Here is a 16,559-nt window from a genome sequence, read left to right as displayed (position 1 = left end):
TCACGGCTGTACCAACAGGGCCCCTCCAGGGTCAGTCGGCCTTAAATCTGAGGTCTTTTAATTAGCCCTTTGGGTCATCAGTGGAACTTAGTATGTTAAAATGTGTGAAGTGAATGCAACTGTGTTTAGTCTGGGTACTTTAGGGAAACAAATCCACAGAAACTCATGTATAAGAGAGAGATTTATATAAAGGTTACCTTTGCATCAAGAAAACATCCCAACTCAGTGCTGCCCAAGCCCACAAGTCCAGCATTAACTCATTAACCCATATGTCCAACATGAATCTACAAAGTCTTCCTCCATCTCACAATACACACACTATGATGCCGACTACAAGAGGAAAGCAGAATCAGGAATGTTTAAACATTTCAGTGTTGGCAGGCATCTCCACACGGGTGCTCCAGCACCCAGGGCTGCATCAGGATAGGTGTGTGTAGCTTCTCCTTGGGGATGTCTCGTAAGAAGTCAGCCTTGTCAGCTGAAGCAAGGAACTGCTAAGGCAGGTGCACCCTGGTCCGACCATCACAAAGCTAGAGACCCGAGAACTAGAAAGGTGAGGCTCGTGGAGCCATTTTTCCCTCTGCCCTTCAATTAACCCCACATGTGCTTATCGGCCAGGTTGGCACAATAAACTAACTACCTCAACAATGTTGACCTACAGACAATAATGGAGAAGCTGTGTAGGCAGTTGCTACCAAAGCAACAATCTCCTTTACTGATGGGCTTTGGGTGAACTGCTTTTATCTGAAGGAACCAGGATTGGGGAAAATTAGAAGACAGTGATCAAAATTTTATGTCTCAGTTTGCAGAGGCAGAAAAAGTGTCTCCAACTTGGACCTTATGCCCGCTGTAATTTGTCTTGACTAGTGGGCACAACGGAGCTTTGGAAAATTCGCTGTATATCCGGAGAAAGATGATTCGCTGTGCATTTTTGGAGTGTCCGTGTCTGTGGTCCTTTGCATTTGCAAAGGAAAAAAGCCCTTTTTAAATGAAACAGCCAATGTTTACAAAAATGCAATGGAGCGATGTTTTTAGTTCGATCTTTTTTTCTTCTTACAGACTTTATATGATACTGCGTATCTGACACTGTACAATATCAGTTTTACTTCCCTCCCGATTCTCCTGTACAGTCTGATGGAACAGCACGTCAGTATAGATATGCTCAAGAGAGACCCTTCACTGTACAGGTACGGTGGCTGCAAAATGGCCTTTCTGTAGAACAAAGAATAATTAGGTCGCACAAGCATACTTCCTTCAAATAAGTGCAGAGTTGGCAGCATCTTAAAAATCAGTGTGTTAGCTGATACATTTTGTTGCGCAGGAAATTCTTCAACCAGAAAGCAAGGTAACTTAAATGAATATACTTTCAAATTTGATTAAATTTATACTACACTTAGAATGTACAGGTTGAACCAGTTTATATCTTAACAGGGTTTCAGATACTTATGGAAGAGCCCGAGTGTTTCTTTCCCCACTGTGACCTCTGTAAGTTCATAACCTAAATGATCCTTGACAAACAAAGTTTAAGGAAACATCAAAGATTTCATGAAAAAATGATAATTTCCCACAAGCTCTTTGAAGCCCAGTATATTGCAGTCAGTGAAAGAGAAAGAGAAAAGTTAACAGATTTTCTATCAGTGTGATATCTTCTGCAAAAAAAAAAAAAGAGGCATTTTTAATAATAGGGAAACCAATGTTTTCCTGCTATTTAAGGATCTCTGGCATCTGTGGTGTTACTCTTTTTAGATTCTTTTGTATCGGAATTTTTATTTTCAGGTAATTTTAGATTCACATGTAGTTGTAAAAAAAAACAGCCTTTATTGACTACCCCCCAGTGTGATAACATGAACCATCTTACAAAAGTGTGGTGCAGAGTCACAGCCAGCAGAGGGACGGTGATACCACCCACGGATCCCGTTCCAGTTCTCACTTTCCTGTGTGTGTGTGTGTGTGTGTGTGTGTGTGTGTGTGTATTTTTCTCACACAAGGGGATTTGTGTATTCCACTACTGTAAGATACTGTGGAGTCTATTACCCTTCATAGCAACCCCGTGTGAAAGTAGAACTGCCCCATGAGGGGTTTCTAGGCTTGAATCTTTCTCTCCCAGGTCCATCATTAGTTAAGCAAAACTTGCTTCATTTATCAGAAGTTTTGTTAGGAACCCACTTTGTTGGATTAACTACCTTCCCCTTGAACTTGTTGAAGCCCAAAATAAGTGCTGTAGTCACATGAGTACTTAATACAGGAATTGGTGAAAGAAAAGGTTGTAGACCTTGGTAGACGGTTACCTAGAGGGAACCCAGCCAAGTATCTCTTAATGAACTTGAATGAATCTAGCCTGAGAAGTCCTATCATGAATTGTGTAGCCAACTTGGTCATCAGTCTAAGTTAGTAAATGTCAAACATGTATATTCTGTTCTCTGCTAATCGCTTTCAGAAGCAGAAATATGATCTATAGCATCTACATCGATTTCAGAAAAGGAGAGGAGGCCCCCTCTGACCTGCTCTGACTTCATAGAGCAGTGGTTCTCAACCTTCCTAATGCTGTGACCCTTTAATACAGTTTGTGTGTGGTGACCCCCAACTATAAAATTATTTTCCTTGCTACTTCATAACTGTAATTTTGCTAATGTTCTGCATCGGGGAACCCCTGTGAAAGGGTCATTCGACCCCCAAAGGGGTTGCGACCTGCTCTCATAAAGGGAAGGAGAATCCAACTCATTGGTCTGAGGCCAGTATCTGTGAGGCTGAGGTCAGGCATACCTCCACTCTCCGACTTTCTTGAGCCTACTCTGACACTAACCATCCCTCTCACAGTACACTCGACCTCTCTGTTAGGTTCAATAATTCATTACAGTGATCAGACAGGACTCACGGATCATACTCATGAGCATGGGGTTTATTAGAGAAGTTAACAGGTTACGATTCAAGATCAGAAATACTCAGGGCACAGTTCTTCAGTTAGGACCGTCTCTTCGCAGCCATGCCCACAGGCAGTTTCTCCCTGCTCTTTGGTCCTTTAGCCTCTGCCTGCTTGGACAATGTTACAACACTCTCTGGTGCTGCCGATAAATTCACCAAGGGCACACCACTCTGCCTCAGCCTCAAGATTCTCAACTCTAATTAGGTTTTAATTAGGTCAGCAAACCAACCCGCTCCCTCCCCAGTTAAGCTCCCTTACTCTGCAAGGAAACCTCCTGCCTGAAGGTACTAGGTTTCATTCACTCCACAGACCAAGAAAAGCACGACTGTGCCTCTCCCTCTGGCTCTTGATTCCCTGCTTTCTCTCTGCCACTCCTCTGCTCTGGCAGCTCTGTGTCCTGGATTCAGAAGGTTCAGGACAGGGTTCTCTAGGCCTAAGAGATGCGTTTCATGCCTGATTCTTCCCTCTTGATGGTAGTGAGATCCCCCATTCCTGATTCTGGGATGCCTCCTTTTATACACAGCGGGTTGACAACAGCGACCAATCCCCACCGTGGAGTTCCAAGTTTTTACAATCACAATTAAGTCTCCTCACAATCACTCACAACGGAATCTTCTGATCCTGCCAGCATCTGCCTCCACCTCCTCTTACCTGGAGGAGAGGAAATCCACCTGGTCTGCATGTGGAGCTAAAAGACTACGCTGTGAGAAAACTGATACCAAGTAAATCACTGCACCACGCTGATCCCATAGGCTAATTTGAAAGAGGAAACATTCAAAAATTCAATCAAGAAATTTGTGTGTAATAAAATGCTAAGTCTTAAAGCATTTTGGTTTTGCCGTCAGGGAGCACTGACTTAATGTTCATGAGTCATTTATATTTCATTATGTACACACAGGGACATTTTAAGACTGTCCTATGCCACCATGGGATATTGGCTTCCTTTTTCAAAGTTGTGATTCTCTATTCTCACTTTAAGAGCTCTGAACTGTGACTTATACTTAAATACGTACAGTATTGAAGTCGTGTCACATGATGCAAGCAGACGGGCGGGACTGGAAGTGTGCGATTTGGTACAGCGGGAATGGAATAACTGAGTAGGGATCAACACAGGTGGAAAGGGAGACAAGACATGGAAAGTGGATGTCATTTCTACAGAGAGAGGGCGAAGGGGACAATTCTCCGAAGTAGGGAAGAAGACTGAATAAAATATGTTGCCCACTAACTCCTTATTTCGTAGATTTGCATTGGCCTGCGATCTTCCTTTCCTCCTCGGAAGAGCAGAACTGCCCACTGGCCTATTAGACCGCAGAGGTCATCTGCGAGCGTCTCTCGTGCTTTCCCGCCTAACTAGCTCCATGTGTACTTCTGCTGCCCGGGAACCACTCTCCCGTGATTGACAGGCCTTCATCTAGGAAAGAGAGCAGCTATAAAACCCGTTGATTCATCAAGCAAACCAATTTTTGTCTTTTATGTATTTACTAAAGATGTTTTGAAAACTAACACCACCTCCCATTAAAGTAGACTGATCGCAAAAAAAAAAAAAAAAAAAACACGCTGAAGGTGGTTGTAGTTATGTTGTGTCAATGTAATGGAATTAACTGAGATAGCATTTTAATATAATGAGGATGTGATTTTCTTATATTTTTCTTTGCTTAGAGATATTGCCAAGAACGCTCTGCTCCGCTGGCGAGTGTTCATTTACTGGACATTCTTAGGAGTATTTGATGCTCTGGTGTTTTTCTTTGGTGCTTACTTCATGTTTGAAAACACAACAGTAACCAGCAATGGACAGGTTCGTATTTAACGGCATCTTTTTTATTTAGTTACTTAGAAATTAAGCCTTTCTAATCTTGTATGATCGCTTTGGCAGAACATTAATTTAGTATAGCCTGTAAAGGTTCCTATTAGGTTTTGGTGTCATGGGAAGATGTGTGTGTGTGCGTGTGTGTGTGTGTGTTTATTGAGCTGCTTTCAAGAACACATACTGAAAAAAAAAAGAAAGAACACATACTAGCCTTCAATATCAGTAAAAGCCATGCTGTAGCTAGCCTCCCATGAATTATATGGAAATATCTTTCGGGGAGGGGGGTTATACTTAATTTTGTAAGTTACCTTTCACTATTCGCAGTTTATCTAGAATTCAATCGGATTGTTCAAACATTCCTTCTGAAGTAAGAACCATTTCCTATTTTAATAAATTTTTTCACATTTGCTAATTATAATGATCTGTTTTCTTTTCAATGAATAGATTTCTAGCTTTCTAATAGACATTCAACTCTCGGGTTGTTTACAGAATTTCTAGGGGTTTGTTTTATTTGTATCTTGCTTTTTTTTTCTTTTTGCTACTTGCTTCTCTTCCCACCCTCAGATAATGACTACCAACACACATATGGTAAGACAATTGTGGGTTTGTCCTTTCTCTGTGTTTGGAGTGCATTACAGATAAAATATTTCTCGAAAATATTTTCACATGTGCCCTCCTCTGTGTGCTTTGTAAGTAGAGCGATTGTTAGATGCTGATGCCTTCTACCCCCTTTAGCACGAAAGATATAGTGGAGAAGGACCACCCATACTGGGGGGTGGGAGCTGCAGATTTCTGGGTCCGAAATGCCCAGTGAGCCCTTGTTTGTGTGTAGAATGACTTGGACATGTGTCAGCTACCCTTTACCTTAGACAGAGAGCACCACGAGTAGAGGTGAGGGCTGTTGGTGACACTGCGTTTGAAGGTGGCCTGCTGACCCTGCCCAGAGGAACAGGCAGTGACACGAGTCGTGTAGGGTTCCCTCCGTGGGTCACAGCACACACCTGGCCCTCAAAGAAACCCTGCAGTTGCCAGCAACTCCATTGATATCATTTCTTATTGAACCTAACACCCCTCATTCCCCCATTTTGTTTCTGCTTATTGCTTTTCCTGTCAAAGAGTCAGATTGAAGTACAAAAACGTTTCTGCCTGCCCTCCATTTAATTATTTCTTTTTCATGGCATTATTAAAAGGGGCTATCTCTCATTGTAATTAAAATCTGATTCCCTGCTCCAAAACCTTAAATTTTTCTAAAATATATTATTTGTCTGGGTTTATTTATTTTAACTGAATTGTTCTTTAATAAGTTAGAGGGAGCGCTCTTTCCATTCTTATGTATCTTTCCATTCTTATGTCTCCTTATGCACCTGGCTGTAAGTAAGCATCCTGTATGTAGCTTAAAAATTAATAATAACAATAAGATGTTAATGTCCCGGGGACTGAGATAGGAGTATCATGACAGCATGTCCACAGAAAGAGTAGATGCCACATAATTAGTGTTTTATTCTGTAGTTCACAGTCACAAACCCTCTCCAGTTTAACTGCAGTCACCTTCCAAACTGACCATGAGTGTTAGATTACAAGTGAGGAACTTGAAAGCAGCCACTTCTCAATGCATAGTAGGACGTCAGACTCCGGTTCAGGCTATTTGCTCCAGAATTGTATAGTGTCAATTGTAGTCCATGCTTGTTTTTCATTGTTTTAACCACAGTGACATAGAAGAAATGATAAATACTCCTCAGGAAAGAAGCAACATTAGAAAAGTCATTTAAGAGCAAAAAGCAAAAGGACACTTAGGAATCACGGTTTTTAAAAATCACGTGGGGCGCTGTGCACCCGGGAAGGAGAGCACTGACTGAATTGGCACTGCGTGCGCCCGACGGTCGGGGGGGGCCCTAGGGTGACCCCACCCCAACATGAATCTGACGCAATGTCGAGCCTCTTCCTGTACAAACGCCCCTGGGGTGGGCTCCCTCCGTCCGGGGTCTCATCGAGCCTCCCTTCGTGCTCTCATGCTCAGGGCGGCAGTGAGGTTCTTGATGCCTTTCCTAAGATGATTTTCTGTGGATGTTTTAATTGCTCGCTGCCATTTATATTCTATTTCCTTGAAGGAACCTTGAGTCACCATAAGTGACGTTTTCCTAGACCCCTTTTTTGTGTCCTTTACTACTATCCCATGTCTTTGTTCAGCCATTAGACAAGACGGTTCATCGGAAATGGAAGCGGTCACAGGATAAAGAAACTGACATAGAACAAACACAAGTTATCTAGTCCCATGAGATTTAGAAAAAGCCCGGTTTGATGCCTTGTCTCTTGTTGGCTAAGAGTTGATGGTGGCATTTACACGACTGGCCTTTCTGACCCGTCATAACAAAATACAAATTCCATGCTCAACACTATATTTTATTTTAACATACATAACACATGTAAATGTAAAAACCTTCTAATGTATGATGATATAATGAATTAGTAGCTAGAGAAATTGGTATTAAGGTAGGCATTTTTAATGTGGTTATCCAACAGATGCATTTAAGAGGTAATATTTTCTGTCATTCAGCAAAATTTTTACAGGAGATAAAGAAGGTAAAGAGTTAGAGATATAAGAGCAATGTAAATAATTATAACGTTCATATTTTAAGTGATAATTCTTTGAAAGACACACATACAGGGTGGTAATTTTTTTTAACCATTTTATTAGGGGCTCATACAACTCTTATCACAATCCACACATATACACACATCAATTGTATAAAGCACATCCGTACATTCTTTGCTCTATTCACTCTCAAAGCATTTGCTCTCCACTTGAGCCCTCTTTGGTGAAGAAAGGGGCTCAAAGAAGTTGTGCATGGCCACTCGTCTGTGAGTGGAAAGGCTGAGACAGAGGACATGATGCTCCGCCTCTAATGCCCCACTCTGCCTCCACATCTTTGCAGAGAAGCAGCCTCAGTCTAGGCCACTTACTGAGTTTTGCAGGTTTCTTTGTGGTGCTACGCTGGGTCCTTGTGGGGCAGCGCAAGTCGGCAAATATAAGTACTCACCCCTGTCTTCAGAACCAGCACGCGGTAGTTTGGATGGTGTGATAGTTTAGATGTCAATTCTATTGATTGTCAGCAGGTGAAGCCTACTTTTTAAAAAAGACCTAGCTCAGTCTATAGGAATGTTCTAGATCAGCCATAGTATGGAGGGTGCATAGAGAGCAGAGAGACGAAGCAGACTGACTCATTGTCAGCATCGTAAAGAGAAAGCCCCTTTACTGAGCATCACAAGCCCTACTGAGCAGAGCAGTTTCTCATTGTGAGGCCACAAAGAATGCTCCTGAAACAGCGAGTTTGGTTTTGGTGCCGAACGGGGGCTTGCTCCTAGACAGACACTCCACTGTCAGGACGGCGTCACAGATCACAGGAGGGGCCAGGGAGCCTGCAGAGCACAGCAGAGCCCGGGCCTGGCTGTGTAGTGACGACCAAGGGGTGCCAGCAGGCTCAGTGGAACACCGACGCGGAGACACGGGGAGACGCGTACATGTTTTTAAGAGCATGGTCTTCAGAAGAGCTGTTCTGTTTTTATCGTGGGGTTATTTTACGCCTGAAAATTCAATGAGTCCAAGGTAGAGAACTTTTGTGAGTAAAAGCTTCCTACAAAAATACTCATCCCCACACCTCAAAGATGTGAGGAAAAGAGAATAAACGTAGACCAGATAAAAGGGCGGGGATTGACTCCAGAGACAGTTATGTGAAGATATTAATTGATGATTTGAATGAGATGATAAAATCAATTAAATGATAAATGTACTGGATCCTAAAGAAATCAGAAATAGGAACTTTATCATGGGCCAGGACAGCTGTCTCTTGGCTTGAAAGGTGTGCGGAGTGGGGACCAAAGTTGCATTTGGCTAAGAACCACTGATGTGGCCAATCTGCATCCGATTTGTTGGCCTGATATGTCCAAAGTAAGAGGAACCAACGTAATGACAGTGAGGTGAGGAATGAAGTGAATAAAGCGTGATGGTTGGGGTCCTTAAGGAGTTAGTGTTCATCACTACTGTAAAAGAAGGGATCAAGAAAAATTATTCTCGCGCCCAAAGCAGCAGCCTGTGATGGTTACGGAGAAGCCAGGGCCAAGGGAAGGTGGAAGGATATAAATAAATAAGGAGAATTTATTTTTAAAAAGATATATAGTAACACAGATACAAAGAAAGCAGGTAATAACATAGATAGTAACAATTAGTTTAATTCAAGAACATAAATAATAACATAGGGAGGGGAAAAAGAGAAGTTAGTATTTGCCACAAAAAGCCTTACTGTTATCTCTTTTTTTTTTTACATTTTATTAGGGGTTCATACAACTCTTATCACAATCCATACGTATACATACATCAATTGTATAAAGCACATCCGTACATTCTTTGCCCTAATCATTCTCAAAGCATTTGCTCTCCACTTAAGCCCTTTGCATCAGGTCCTTTTTTTATCCTCCTCCCTCCCCGCTCCCCCCTCCCTCACGAGCCCTTGACAATTTATAGATTGTTATTTTGTCATCTCTTGCCCTATCAGGAGTCTCCCTTCCCCCACTTCCCTGCCGTCCATCTCCCAGGGAGGAGGTCACATGTGGATCCCTGTAATCAGTTCCCCCTTTCCAGCCCACTCACCCTCCACTCTCCCAGCATCACCCCTCACACCCCTGGTCCTGAAGGTATCGTCCACCCTGGATTCCCTGTGCCTCCAGCCCTCATATGTACCAGTGTACAACCTCTGCCCTATCCAGCCCTGCAAGGTAGAATTCGGATGATGGTAGTTGGGGGGAGGAAGCATCCAGGATCTGGGGGAAAGCTGTGTTCTTCATCGGTACTACCTCGCACCCAGACTGACCCATCTCCTCTCCTAAACCCCTCTATGAGGGGATCTCCAGTGGCTGACAAATGGGCCTTGGATCTCCACTCTCCACTTCCCCCTTCATTCACTATGGCATACACACACACACACACATATTCTTTTCTTTTTTTTTTGCATGATGCCTTATACCTGGTCCCTTTGGCACCTCGTGATTGCACAAGCCTTACTGTTTTCTTGAGGAATTATTTGACTTGATTATGAGGAAATCACGAACATTCTCTGAGAGGAATAGTTCTCCGCAGAATCCAGTAAGCCAGAACAGAGTCGGTTCTTACATACCGTAGAATCTTCTCCAAGAAAAGATTTTTTTTTTGTAGAATACAATTTGCGATAGGCTAGTTTTCCCTAAACGAAAGAGGCCTTCATTGTCAGTACTATTTGCTTTGCACGTGTCTTATCCGAAGTTGAGAAACGTGGTGAAGTTCTCATAGATTGAGTCACGGGGGTGCTCCTGCCATCGCCATTGCCCCTATTTCGCCCTGCTGCCGTCCCTGCAGGGGGACAGCTGGGGCTCAGGAAGCCCACCTGTTACTCCCCCCTTCTCCTGCCTGGGCTCCTTTCTGCCCCATGTGGGCGCTGTCTTCTGTTGGAGTGTTGATGTGTCCATGGTTCTGGCCCCTGGTTGCTTGTGGGGTTTTGTCTTGTGTGTCTTCCCCGCCCTGTGGTTTTCCCAAGGAAAATCGTATCCTTACAGCATCACTATGATGCTGTCCTCACCGTGCCTGCTTTTAGCATGTTTACTTTCTCAGGTTGTTTACCAGCAAAGTATCCTGCCAGGTGAACAGCAGACAGACATTGGGTCAAGTTCAGAGCAGAATAGCCAATACTATTGGGTTTCTCTAGTCTTGAAGGGCTAGCTAAGTAACTAGAGAATTGTCTCTTCTATGTAGAGCATGAAACGTTTGGGGTCGGGGGGAGGGCGGGGTAAGGGTGTCTCCGAGTTTGCATTGTACAGATCCAAATACCATTTGTTAGCGTTTGGGGTGGGAGGAGAGGTGGTTGAGGTGCTATGATTAATATTTGTGACGGGCTGGGAGTACTTACTAGCGTAGATTTCAAGGGATATCAGAAAGTTCAGGGTGAGGAGGGGCACCGACTAGATCACTGACTTGGCAAGGAGAGGGGCTGCAGGTGGCACTCGGGGTTCTTGCCGTGCATCGGGAGGGAGACTTGTCACCTATCGTATTAGTAATAACAAAATGTGTTCTAGCTTCGGAATTCGAAGCGCTGGCACTCAGAGCAAGGAGGTGTTTCCTGTGAGCTCTTGTTTTGAGTGTCGAAGAGGGGACGCGCACAGTGAGCAGATTGCTTGGACTCTTTTTCCCTGAACAGATCTTTGGAAACTGGACCTTCGGGACGCTGGTGTTCACGGTGATGGTCTTCACAGTCACCCTCAAGGTAACAGATTGCATGTGACCATTCACCTGCTGGGGATCCGACTCCATGCAGGTCTCCTTGTCTTGGGGCTTCATCATGAGACCGAGGCCAGAGGTCGCATTGGCCGGAGACCAGAAGAGCTCCTTGTGCCTACCTTGGACAGAATCTTCCTGGGACTCACAGCATGAAATGCAGTGTCGCAGCAAAGCTGGGTGCTTTGTCCAATACGTCTCCTCCCAGAATTATACAAGCAAGAAATTAGGGAGTGGATTTCATATATATATATATATATATATATATATATATAGAGAGAGAGAGAGAGAGAGAGAGAGAGAGAGAGAGAGAGAGAGAGAGGATTTCATATATATACATATATATGGAGTGGATTTCATATATGTGTGTGTGTGTGTGTGTGTGTCTGTGTCTGTGTATATGGAGTAGATTTTATCTATATATAAAGATTCCAGTTAGGATTATTTGAAAAGGCCAGCAGCCCATCCTGAACTATGAAAGCTCCAGAGACCTGTCCATTGAGTTTTAAAAAGTAATGCAGAAGCGCTCCCAAAGTAATTTTCCTAGGTAGCGATAGAAACATGACACCAGAACCATTGACCCTGAGTCCCCCCAGTGGCAGAACCCCACTTCTCCCTTGAACCCGGGGAGAGTTGGCACACCTTTAGCTGTCTCCGTTGGAATGCGAGATTTGGCTTTGTTTGCTTTGCCTACAATGTTTTCCGTAGACAGTTTGGATAAAATGAAGGCAGGCTTCTGTGTGTGTGTGTGTGTGTGTGTGTGTGTGTGTGTGTGTGTGTGTGTGTGTGCGCGCGTGTGTGTTGCTTTGTTGTTGCTTCCTCATTTCCTGGCTTCCTTTCCCAGATTGTCTGACTCTTTCCTACTGGTCAAGGCTGTGCTGACACACCTCAGTAATGCCATGCCATTGGTAATGACCTTTTGTTTTCTTTTAGCTTGCTTTAGATACACACTACTGGACTTGGATAAACCATTTCGTCATCTGGGGTTCCCTGCTCTTCTACATTGCCTTTTCCCTGCTCTGGGGAGGAATTATCTGGTATGAATTTTTTCACTACTATGGATGCATTATGAATATGCTAGTAATGTAGTATCTTTCATCAAGCACTCAAGCGGCAGTTTTTGTACAAGTCGCCTCATTCATTGGTACAAGTCTTTGTTGAATACATTCTGTCAGGTCCTAGGGAGAGGGTGTGGGGCGGGGGCGGGGGCATTCTCAGTGGAAGAACGAGATGTCAAATAATGACGTACAACTGGTGATGAGTTATTTCAGAAGGAAAGGAAAGAGATGGCATTCTAAATGATTATGAAAACAGAAGACTGGAAGAAATTCATCATCATCATCATGCAAGACACAAACAACAACAGCGAAAGTTGCCCTTGAGTCAATTCTAACTCATGGTGACCCCATGTGATACAAGTTGAACTACCCCATTGGGTCCTCAGGGATGGGACCTTCTAGAGCAAGTTTCTAAGCCTGCCACCAAGATGGCTCTGGATGGATTTGAACCATCAGCCTTTCTGTCGGTGCCACTAAGAAGTCCATTATAATAATAAGTACCACGTATTAACTCCTGACGAGAGTGGGCACAGGGACTCCTGGTGGCATGGTGAGCCAGGATCAGCAGTCTGTACCCACCAACTACACCTAAAGCTTGAGAACCCCTAGCTAGGGTGGCTCTGAGCCAGAGTGACAGTGGGTTCCGTGTGGTTTGGGTTAGAATGGCTTGAGAGCTTCATGTGTTATATCTCATTTACTATTCACCACAACCATATTCTTCACATACTACAGATGGGCAAACTAAAGCCATACACTTGCCAACTCAGCGAAGCTGGAATTTTGAGCCTGGGCAGCCTGGCTCCAGAGCCCCAACTCTTAAGGAAGAGGTTCTGTTTCAACCATGAGACTGCCAACCGTAACGACTTTACAGCAGGTGGTTTGAACAACGTCCAATATAAGTGGAGAATGGCGAGCCTGGGGGAACGTGGCATGAGAACAAACTGGAGAATTCAGTAGGGCCAGGTCAAGCTGAACCTTTTGACTAGGTAAAGCCTTTGACTTTTAGCCTGAATAGAATGGGAAGCTGTTGAAGGGTTTTAAACAGCAGAGTGCGAGAATCGGCTTGATTTGTTTAAAAGATCATAGTGGCGGCTGTGTTGCAATTGAATAGCTGAGTTCAAAAGCAGACCAGAAAGACCTGCAGGTGCAATCAGCCAGCCAAGAGGTGCTGGTGGTGTGGTCAGTGGTCAGTCCTCAGGAGGGAGAGGACGGCTGGGCTTGGGCCTGGCATCTGTTTGGGTAATAGGACAAGGGTTCCTTTGCCCAGTCTTTGCTCGGCCCAGAGTGTCCCTACCAGTGAGCTGACCTACAAGACTCCAGTGCTTCCACCCCTGTGATGTTTGCATCACACTGTCCGGGTGGTGCCCTGACACATTCATTCATGCTTCTAATACACCTCTTACTGTGTTTTCCTAAAATTCTCCTGTTTCCATTTCTGCCTTCAGACTAGGGTTTCAAGCAGGGCTGGAACTAAGTGACATAAGCCTTGAACCTGAGTGTCTCCTTCAGATGTACATGCGTGCAACGACCTGGCCTGATCTTAAGACCAAAAGCAACATTCTCTCTACCTTATATTTCTAACACTGAGCATAGAACCAGGCATGTAGTAGACAGCATGGGTGGGGGGGGCGCGGGGAGACACAAATGTTCTTTAATTATTGTCCCTCATATGGGTGTTGCTGATAGTCTTTCCAATTTTCTCGTTCAATTGGTGACCCCTAGTGGTCAACTAGATGTATTACCCGATCCTGTTCAAATTCAAGCTCTGCCATGGAGTGAGTCAATGCTGACTCACCGTGACCTACTGTGCGTTTCCAAGATTCTAACTGTTTACGGGATTAGCAGCCCATAGTTCTCCCCGGAGCTACTGGTGGTTTTGAACTGCTGACCATGTGGATCCCAGCTCAACTGGTAACCATTACACCACCAGGGCTCTAGAAATACAGAAAACTAGAAAGGTTATGTTGGTGTACTAGTTACGCATTGACCTGCAGTCCTCGTGGTCAGCATTTCGAAATCCCCGGCAGTTCTGGGGAAGAAAGACTGGGTTTTCTACTGCTGCAAACATTTATAGTTTCAGAAACACACAGGGTGAATCGCTGGCAGTGAGTTTGGTTTGAGAAGAGCTTTGGGTGTGTGTCCAGCAACTCTGTCCCAAACTCCAGAAACTTGCAGCTCCAAGGAACTTTCCAACCCCATAGCTAGGAAAGGAGAAGAGTTCATGAGGAAAACTTGGATAACTAAACCTAAGGTTTTTAGGGCATACAATGAATGACTCCAGAATTCTCAATAAAGGGTCCAAATGACATTTCTTTTTATTGGGGGGGGGAGAAACTGCAGGGGGGTCGTTGTATTTCCTAGAATTTGGGCATTAGAACTGACAAAGGTGCATTAGAGTCCCCCACCCCATCCCTAGTCCTCAGCCTGCCTCCATGAAGACAAACGTGACATAGCATCTCACCATGCACACAGACCAGGAACCAGTTGCATCTCTGCACCTCCATGATGAAGCACCAGCTTCCTGTCGGCAGGAATCCATGTAGCTGTCACCTCACCCAGGAAACAGCTCCATGAGTTTCCAGTCCTCTTGATGCTCTGGGAGTGCCCGGGGAATTAATTCTGTATGCTGGGCTAATGCATGTTCATTGGAGCTATTAATAAGTGACTCATGGTAAATGGAAAGTATATGAAAGAGAACTCTATCCCTCAAGTTCATCACTGTAGCATTACTGCGTGTGTTTTTTCCCCCACCTTTCATGAAGCTCAATATGGACATTTTCTCTGAATTTTATATTTGCCTGGTAGGTAAATATTTCATGGTCTGTATTTTGATTTTTAAATTCTTCAATATTTTTATGATCCAAGCTTTAAGTACGTCATTTTGCTGTTGCCAATCAGGGATCTTGAGCATCGTTTCCATGTTGATAACCATTGAGCAGGTTGGGAGCTTCAGGAGACATTGATGGTATTCTTCAAACTGAGTTCAAGGACTTGCACATTTTCTCCTTGGAATGACTTCACCGACTTCTCCCCTCTTTTCCCATCTTTTACATGTAATGGGACAAAAGCGGGCAGGTTAAATGACTTGTCCATGGATGCCAAAGAAACGACCGTCAGTCACAAAAAGCATCACCAGAGCACGTGACATCCCCAGGCAAAGGGCGAACACAAGTAGCCAGCCTTCAGTGCCTCTCTGATGGCTCCTAACCTCCCATTGTGCTCTCTTCTTCTGAACTCTCCCAGGCCGTTCCTCAGTTATCAAAGGATGTACTACGTGTTTATCCAGATGTTGTCTAGTGGCCCTGCGTGGCTGAGCATCATCCTGCTGATTACTGTGAGCCTCCTCCCTGATGTTCTCAAAAAAGTCTTGTGTCGGCAGCTGTGGCCCACCGCAACAGAAAGAATTCAGGTATGGCGCTCCCCCCACGCCAGGACAGGGAACCATTGCATGCGTTCGTTCCCCAGCTTTAAGACGGAGAAGGAGGCATTGTGGAAATACAGTAGAGAAGGTTCGGGTTTAGTAAAAGAAAAAAAGGGATCAGTTCAAGTATTACTAATGAATTGCATAATGGGAAGATCTTTCAGTGCTACATTCGTAAACTTCAAGCTGACCAGTGTTTCATTTCATAGTCAAACCTAAAAGTTGGTCAGTGGAAATAAAGAATAAGAAAACTTAAGCTAGTGCAAAAAAAAGTGAATACTTGTGTAGATATCAGATTTTAATAATGAATCATTACTTTAAAGGTTACATCCCTTCATTTTAAGGGTGGTGAATTTTGCCCAAACTGTTAGCAATTTTGATAAGCAGTATTGGTTTTTGATAGGGCTACTTCTTTTCCACTCTCTCAGAATGGTGGCCAATGAACTGGATTCGGGTTTCAGAAAAGTAAGGACATGGGGGACATGCCTCCGCTGGTATAAACCCCAAACCAAGCACTACCATCGAGTCGATGCCAACTCACTGTGACCCGACAGCACAGGGCAGAACTGCCCCTGTGAATTTCCAAGACTCTAATTCTTTATGGGAATAGAAAGCCTCCTTTTCCTCCTTTGGAGTAGCTGGGAGTGTCAAATGCTGACCTAGCAGTGAGCAGCCCAAGGGGGACCCAGTACACCATCAGGGCTGCCCTGGTGTAGGGCCCCCAAATGGCACGTGCCCAAAGTTTTGTGCAGTTATTTTGCATATAACCTGTGTTTTGGGGAAGGTGCATGCCCTTTCATCTGCACCTGCCCTTGGCAGCATTTTCTCTCTGCCACGAGCAGCACAGCCCTGCCGTCATGACTCTGTGGGCATTAAGGAGAAGCCTCTTTTTCTCCTGACTCTTGCCTCTGGTGGGTGAGAACGGCAGTCCCCAGTCCTCAGGCAGGCCTTGGCCAGAGCTGAGATTCTCCCTCTCGGACCTCCGCGCTCCGGATGTTCCGCCCAGATGGTAGTTTTCCCTCGTGCTGTGGTCTGGCACCACCTGTGCTGCC

At 44.5% G+C, this 16,559-nt stretch overlaps 1 protein-coding gene across 7 annotated transcripts in view; it reads left to right on the top strand.

Annotated features, from left to right (window-relative positions):
• ATP11A (ATPase phospholipid transporting 11A) overlaps positions 1–16,559 on the top strand; it is a 224,818-nt gene that overhangs the window by 196,205 nt on the left and 12,054 nt on the right. For all 7 annotated transcript variants that reach the window (XM_075563407.1, XM_075563411.1, XM_075563409.1 and 4 more), the window contains exons 24-28: positions 1,060–1,187; positions 4,583–4,718; positions 10,952–11,017; positions 11,962–12,065; positions 15,330–15,495. In XM_075563407.1, the coding sequence (XP_075419522.1) occupies positions 1,060–1,187; positions 4,583–4,718; positions 10,952–11,017; positions 11,962–12,065; positions 15,330–15,495 (600 nt within the window). The remainder of the gene's footprint in view (positions 1–1,059; positions 1,188–4,582; positions 4,719–10,951; positions 11,018–11,961; positions 12,066–15,329; positions 15,496–16,559) is intronic.

Source organism: Tenrec ecaudatus, chromosome 11, assembly GCF_050624435.1.
Source record: "Tenrec ecaudatus isolate mTenEca1 chromosome 11, mTenEca1.hap1, whole genome shotgun sequence".
Lineage (NCBI taxonomy): Eukaryota > Metazoa > Chordata > Mammalia > Afrosoricida > Tenrecidae > Tenrec > Tenrec ecaudatus.
The sequence above is the reverse complement of the archived record's forward strand: the minus strand, read 5'-3'. Positions and strand labels throughout refer to the sequence as shown.